The 7,843-nt window shown below is 53.8% G+C and overlaps 1 protein-coding gene across 4 annotated transcripts in view; it reads left to right on the forward strand.

Annotated features, from left to right (window-relative positions):
• The window catches only part of ZNF407 (zinc finger protein 407), a 443,416-nt gene extending 436,929 nt beyond the window's left edge, over window positions 1-6,487 (forward strand). For all 4 annotated transcript variants that reach the window (XM_027575805.2, XM_027575809.2, XM_027575806.2 and 1 more), the window contains one exon: window positions 4,997-6,487. In XM_027575805.2, the coding sequence (XP_027431606.2) occupies window positions 4,997-6,345 (1,349 nt within the window). In that variant the 3' untranslated portion in view covers window positions 6,346-6,487. The remainder of the gene's footprint in view (window positions 1-4,996) is intronic.
• Window positions 6,488-7,843: the final 1,356 nt, after the last annotated feature.

Consider the following 7,843-nt stretch of genomic DNA (forward strand, 5'->3'; position numbering starts at 1 on the left):
TATGAAAAGTATTACTTTTTTAATCGTGTCCTATTTGAGGTGCCTTAATTGTGACAATGAGCCAGCCTAGCATTTTCAAGCTTAGTGCCCTTCCAGAACACAGAATCTCAAACACACACAGTAAGAGCGCCTCTCTGTCGGCTGGATAGAGTGCTCCCTGATTCGTGAATCCTTTAATAAAGCCTATTAGATCTTTACAAAATGATAATAAAAATAAAACACAGAGAATCTGACATAACCTAGCACTGTATAAACGTGGAATACAGTTTCAGGAGAAGGTTCGAGATTTAAAATAAATGCTGCCGGCCGCCACGACACGGCTCTCCAAGGGTATCCGCGCAAGCTTCCCCAGCACGTGGAGCATCCCACCCCACACAAGGCTCTTTAATGCCGTCTTTATCTGCTACACGATGCATGAAATCTACTTTCGGCTTCAGAACTGTGGGCCACCTTTGACCCCTTTCGTGGAGACACAATGTGACCTTTCTATTGTCATCGGCTTTCATTCTCCTGAAAATTCTATGAATTTTTATTACAAGTTTTTTTTAAGCCAAGCTGAGGCTTCCACAAATTACTTGACGCGGACGAGATGAAGTTGTTGAAGTGGCGTGAGATAAGTTTTACAGCCGGCCTGGGCGCCGCCGAGGAGTCCGGGCCCGTGTCCTGCAATGTCATACGCCAGTAACTGCTGAGCCTACTATTGGATAAATACATCATTTTATGGAACATTGATTGTTCTATAAACCCAATGGAGTATTATGCTCTATGATCAAACCATTTAGATTGTGTGTAGAGCACAGAAAATGCCATATTCAGGATGGTACTAAAAGTGCCGTTTGTGTATTTTATGGATGTCATTACAGGGGAAACTTCTCTCTGTAGGCCCTGTTTACTGCAAAATTTTTTAGTCTGTAATGACATTTTTCATTCACAACGTATGCCTTCAAGAGAGGGGGCCCTTGTTTTATTTGTTTCATTCGAGTTTACTGCACAAATTCTGTACATTTTAATTAAATGTAAGCTTAACAAAAGCATAAGGTATTTATTCTGTGAGAAAGAGCAATGACAGTAACAAAAGAATAACATACACACACAAAAAGGAAGCAGAAGGGTGCTAGAGCCTGTGTGCAGCTTCCCAGAAGCCCCCAGACAGCAAAACAGAGCCATCCCCATGGTTTTGGGGGGGTGTGAGCCTATATCTTAACCCCTCTGCTGCTGTGTGACACTTTGTGGTTTTCAACTCCGAGGATTCTCTCTTCAGGAAGGAACTGGGGGGCTCCTAATGATCTGCTGGAGAAGTGAGCCTAATTTCGGAGTCATTTCCCAGAAAACAAACCCTCCGCTCCCCGCAAAGCCCTTCTCATTTCAGCCAAGTTGTAGACTTCCAATGCATTCAGTTATGAGAAGGGCATCTTTCTCTGTACTCCTGAAAGCAAATGGGCAGTAAGTTGGGGTTTTTCATAAACAGGCAGGACGCTGAATTTTAACCTATTTGCCCCTTCTGCACAGAGCGATTTATGGTCCTCTTGCAAACAGTTCCAAAAAGGCTGAATCAGATGCACAATTTGATTAGCTACTATGATCACACTGAAACCCGACGTTGTCTTTGAAAGATACAAAGCATCGTGCAAATATTATGTCGGGCGTTCATGCTCCGTTAAAGATTTGTGCACTTTTGGACCGATAGTGGTGACTAAGCAGTTAAGGGTAAACCTGTACAGAGTTCCTGCTTTCCAAATACTGTATCCATTTGGCCATTTGCATTGGTGAGCTTTACGGTTCATATTTACTAGAAAGAGCTCAGAAATTGAAGTTGATGTGCCCAGTAAATTCTTGGTCTTAGCCCAGTTAGAATTTAAAGTTACAGTAGAGATTCACATTAGTTTAAATGACACTTGAACTTCTGCATAGCTCCACATTAATTCATTATGGGCGAAATGGAAGAATCTTCAGTGGGTGAATCTTTTTCAATCTGATTGAGGCTGTTACATTTTATAGGTGCTATTTTTCAAAGCAGTACTGACAGCACTCGAAGTTATTAAATTGCTGAATCAAAAGATGGACCTGCACTCGCATTTATGAACTGTGATGGAGTAGCGGGGCTCGCGCCGCACTGAGGTTAAGATGTTGGCGGCATCAGGCTTCATCACACGCCATCGTGACAGTGGTGTTTACCCATGTAGTTCACTTTAATGGTCTGGAAGTGGCTTAACCCACCTCTGGATTCAAATAAATTCAGTATAAGTAGTTCAGAATAGCATCATTATCGGTGCTGCAAGGGATTCAGAGGATAATTCGACACCCAAGAGATTTTCCGTCCAGTTGCAGACTGAAGAAGGGGAGCGCGGGGGCTCCGGCCTGTAGGCTTTGTTCGGAGACCACCAGAGCACAGGACGCCTGGTGGCCCCCGCCTGCGCTCATTCCTCCGGCTTTGACATCGAGGTACTATGTCCTCTTCTGTAATTGATTGGGGTTGATTTGCAGGCTGCCTTCTTTATTTTTGTGTCCATATTTCTTCATGCCCCCCCCCACTGCCCCGAACTCTAAATTAGACTGAAAATGCTCTTGAAGTTAGGGAATGGATAGAACCAAGCAAATCAAGTTCAGGGTGTCATGATGACAGAACGAGCAGAAACTGGATGGAGTTCCGGGCGCGGAAGGCAAGCGGAACGGTTACGTCCCAGGTAGAGAAGAGGACGGAGGGGAGAGGTTGCAAGGGTGGAGGAGGAAGACTGGCGGGTAGAGCAGACCAGAGACCCAGGGGGCCCCGCGGATGGCACACTGAGCAGGACGGCAGCACCCCAGGGTCCACACAGGCACGCACGGACGTGGGAACAGGGGGGCTCTGGAACGCCCTGTCCTCACCTGGCCTGCTGCTGCCCAGCCTGCTGCCTGGCCCCCCGGCGTTTTTGAAGACAGATTTTAGGGAAATTTAAAAGTTCAGAAGATAAAGCAGGGGATGAGGTCCAAGTATAGACCATGATCCAGCCCTTTCTCTCGAGGCCCCGTGCAGTTAACCTACTCTCGTGCTTGGCTTCTGAACTTTAATCTTCCCGGGGGTGAGTTTTCTTTGACAAAGCAGGAGAAGGGGGAAGGGGAAGGTGGAGGGAGGGACATCACAACAGGCGCATCCCTGGGCAGGCCAGTTTAAGTGTGCTCGGTTGGCTCCCGGCAACTCGCCCTAGGCTCACAGAACCGTTAGAAGGTCTTCAGAGGCCCTAGAGCTGGGAGTCCCCAGTGTGAAGACCACCGCTGCCCTGTGACACCCACCCCCAGGCACCATGAGGGGGGCATTCAGGGGCTGCTCGCTCACGGAGGTGTAGGAGGGAGCAAGCTTTCGTGCTCCCGGCCAGTTCTTCTCTTCCTCAGAGGGTAAACAAGACGCAGAGCGGGACGCTGTAGTTAGTTAGGCACGTCATCTAGCTAGTCATCGATGCTTTGGCCCCTCCTTGGAGAACGTTCAGTTGGCCTTTACAGTATGGTGCCTTGGCCAGGCCTGGTCCACCCATGGCTGCAGGGCCAGCCCGGAGCAGCGCCCCGCCCCCCCGGTCAGGATTATCCCATTATCCCCAAATGAGCATGAGGGAGAGGGAGGTGTTGCTGATGGAGATCGTCTTGGTTGACGCCACACATCTTTTCCTGACCCGAGAGTCTGGGATTCTGTCGACTCCCAAGACTGACGCTCTAGAGAGTTGTCTGGGAAGGCACAATGTAAATTGGTCCTCATAGTTGTTTGAGAAGATGGATTACCTGTGCACTTCACTTCCTCACTGCAAGTCAGAGCCTCAGAGGCTGAAAGAACATGGTGACAGAAAACCGATCCCACGAACTCGCTGTGCAGTGAGCTTCCTCCCAGTTATTTCCATGCACACACCAGCCACCAGGAGATCCTTCCACTCCCTCTGGCCTCTCACAGGAACGGGGAAGCAGGGGTAGGACTTCCCCTGACCTCTGAGTGTCGAACAACAGAGCTGCGCTGCAGTGTGTGTGGGATGGGCCAGGAGTTTGCCTTGTTCAAACGTAGCACGGGAGTGCAGATCCAGGACCGTTGCCCACAGTCTGGGTGGGAGCCTGGGGGTGTCCTCTTGGCAAATGGGATGTAACAGCTTCTGTGGCTCCTACCTGAGCCACTGGACACGGGCCTTGTCTGGGGTCCGTACTCAGAGTGGACTCTGTATTGAAAGAAGTGCTTTCTTACAGAAGAACCCCAGGATGGAGTGCAAAGTGGTCTTGTCTTTAAGGGATGCTAGCAGTACATGATCTTTTCATCGTCTTTCCTTTGGTAAGGATAAAGGGTGCTTTTTAAAAATGACCTACAATAAAGAGAGTAAAGTGGAGCATTTCAGAACCGGGGTGGCCATTGAGATACGGAAGTTCTCACAGAGACCACTGGCAGGTCGTTCTCTCATTTAGGGAGAAGGAGGCCACAGTAAGAACACAGGTAGAAAATTTGGGATTTAAAGACAAAAACAGAACTCTGTTTAAAGAGTCAGTCTGTTTTGATGGAAAGAAAGATGGTGGTTGCCAGACCTATTTTACCCTGTCAAGTTACTAAACAAGCATCAGCCTGGGTCACAGGTGGCGCCGGGGAGGTGGGTGTGTGTGCGCGTCCTGTGCCCTCCTCACGGCTGTTCGTAACCTTACAGAAAGATGCGCCTTTGGGTCAGAAGATACTGCCACCGCTCGGCAGCCTGCGCACCTGCCGGCAACTGAGGTCTTGTTGGCAGCGGCAGCCGCCGAGGGCCGTAGCCACACTGCTTCCCAGGCGCCGGCTCTCAGCGGTGCTCTTTGGGCAGTGCGAGCAGAGGACGGGGCAAGGCCGGCTGCCAGCACGCCTGTCCCCTCCCGCGCGGGTGGCGCGGCCGCCCGCGGCCGCCCCGCAGTGTGGCTCACTCTAGAGTTTCTGCTGAGGCTTTGCAGCTGCTGCCGAAGACGTGTCTTACTTGTAAGCCTAAAAGTCGTTTTCCAGGCTCTAACTGGTCCCTGTCTCCCTTAGGCATTGTGTCCAAGTCCTACGAGTGCCGTTTGAAGGGCCAAGGAGCTGCCTTCGTGGAGACAGACAGCCCCTTCACGGCGGCCGCGCTGGCAGAGGCGGCCCCTGGCAGAGAGCGGCCCCTTAGGAGCAGCAGGAAGCAGGCGGCGGCGCCCGAGCAGGTCCAGCAGGTCATCATCATCCAGGGCTACGACGGCGAGTTCGCCCTCGACGCCTCGGTGGAGGAGACGGCCGCAGCCACACTGCAGACACTGGCGCTGGCCGGCCAGGTGGCCCGTGTGCTGCACATCACAGAGGACGGGCGGCTCATTGCTGCGGGCCACGGTGGCACCCCCGTGGGCGGCGTGGCGCCCGGGCCACTCCTGCCCGAGCAGTTGGCCGACGGAGCCACCCAGGTGGTGGTCGTGGGGGGCTCGATGGACGGCCGCGGCGTGGACGAAGCCCTCAGCCCGGGCGGTGCCATGATTCAGCAGGTGACCAAGCAGGAGATTCTAGACCTCACCGAGGCTGGCGTCCCCCCGCCCGACACGGCCTCCGCCTTGGATGCTCTGCTGTGCGCCGTCACCGAGCTGGGAGGGGCGGAAGGCCGGGCCGGGCCCGACGACAAAGGCAGGTCCGGCGGCCACAGAGACGTGCTGGTCCAGCTGCCCGGACCGGACGTACCCGCCTCCCCCCCGACCGCCGCCGCCCAGCCCGAGGCCCCCGAGATCCACATGTTCCAGGACGTCCGAGAGAGTGCGGCCGCCGTGGAGCCCGTGGAGCTGCTGACCCAGGTGGTGCGGCCCTCGGCTGTCCCCGCCTCGCAGGAGCGCGCGCAGGTGGCCTTCAAGAAGGTGGTACAGGGCGTGCTGCAGTTCGCCGTGTGTGACTCGGCCGCGGCCGGGCCACTCATGGAGGAGGGCGTCACGCAGGTCATCGTGAACGAGGAGGGCACCGTGCACATGCTGGCCCGAGAGGGCTCGCAGATCATCATGCAGGAGGCCGAGGCCCACAGCCAGCACGTGGACCTGGCCGAGCCGGACGGGGAGATCTCCCAGATCATCGTGACGGAGGAGCTGGTGCAGGCCATGGTGCGGGAGTCCAGCGGCAGCTTCCCCGCGGGCGCCACGCACTACATCGTGACGGAGCTGCCCCCGGGTGCGCAGGGGGCGACGGGCGTGTACTCGCACACCGTCATCGAGGCAGCCGGCTCTCAGGAGATCCTGCAGGCCGGGGCCGCGCTCGGCGCCGAGGCCATGGTCCCAAATGGAACCGAACAGTTGACAAGTATGGTCATTTACACCCAGGATGGCTCCCCGGCCGCGACCGTCATTCAGAGCCAAAGAGAGAGTCACGAACTCCAAGAAGCCTGAGGCGCGGATCGTCACACTCGGCCCCGGGCAGGGGTGGCCTGGTCCGGCCCGCGTGGGCACAGCCATCCCCGGGCTGCACGTGCCACGGCTTCGGGACAGCGGCGCAGCCGTCTGGAGGGGTGGCAGCCCGCGCTCGGGGCGAGGTGGGCACGGACCACGGGGCAGTGTGCACCAGGTCCCCGAGGGGGGCCGCGGCCGGCCGCCCACCTGAGCCCCGCGCCGCTGGGCAGGCCGGGCCTGGGTGCCGCGTGGGTGGAGCCCTGTGCCAACCGCACCCATTTCCTGTTCGGTTCTTTTGTGACTGGTCTTTTCCCTCTGTTCTGTCCACTGTGCTGAGGAGAAGCCACGTTGTTTTCGGTTTCCACCCACCCCTCCCCCGCTCCCCGCAAATGTTTTCCCATTTCAGTTATGAAAGGATTGTGCCGAGTGGTGGAGAAGTCCGAACGGTGTATCTTGTGGCCTGAGACATGCCTGTTCGTGCAGTCCAGCATGTAGCCATTTTAACAGTTTAGATTTGGTTAAAAATTGCAGCTACAAGTCCTCCCGTCTTGAGCAGTCCACCCTTGTCCATTCTTCTGAAATCGTAGGATCACAGTGTCCCCAAACCAAAGGAAGACCTAGTAGCTCATCTGACGCATCAGTTTCCTTCCCCCGGACGTGGTCGGGGTGTTTCTAGCTCTGGTTGCACTCTGCTTAAAAGAAACCTTCTCAAGCCTCTGGTTGAGAAAAGCCTTGATGTTTCTATTGGATGAAAATATACCTTGGTTAAGACAACCCAGTGCTCCCAATTTTGACTTCTTTTCATACAATAAAGTCTATATATGAAATGTGCACTCTGGAAACTAGTGTTCACATCAATATTTTGCTTTTATAACGAATGTTTCTTCATACTGATACCATTTTTGCGGGATTTATTTGTGATTCATGTCCGTGTGAAGAAGCTGACATTAAACGTTAATAACAGAAAGCCGCGCCCCCCTGCAGCCCCGGCCCCAACCAGCATCGTCCGTGTTAAGTTGTGGCTTCACTGCAACTCTGGAATGCAAGTCTGTGTTCTAGTAACTCACTTCTCCATACGATTGCTCTTCTTCCTTTTCCAAACCTGTAAAAACAATCCCCTCCCCCAAATGCAAAGGTTGTTTTTGTTCTATTTTTTTCTTTGAAATAAAATTATAGCATTGAAAGAGAATGAGGTTCTCTTTTTTTCCAGCAGCCAGCCAATGGGCAGCTGTAGAAACTGGAAAGAACTAGTCCTTCTGTCTGACGGGGCAGCTTCTCCGCCCGCTCTGCCCACGTCCGGGGCACCTCCCGCGGCCTCGTGCTGTCTTGTGAGGGTTTGGCATGTGGCCCAGGCACCTTCTGGTGACAATAGCGTCTTCTGTCACAGTATCTAAAAACTGTGAGGAGCAGACAGGAGAGAAAAGGAAGAGAAAACAGTGCCTTCTGAGTGTAAGGTCCCCTCCTCGGAGCGCAGGGTAGGGATGCGCTTCCCCCAGCG

This window comes from Zalophus californianus, chromosome 14 (genome assembly GCF_009762305.2).
Source record: "Zalophus californianus isolate mZalCal1 chromosome 14, mZalCal1.pri.v2, whole genome shotgun sequence".
Classification (NCBI taxonomy): domain Eukaryota; kingdom Metazoa; phylum Chordata; class Mammalia; order Carnivora; family Otariidae; genus Zalophus; species Zalophus californianus.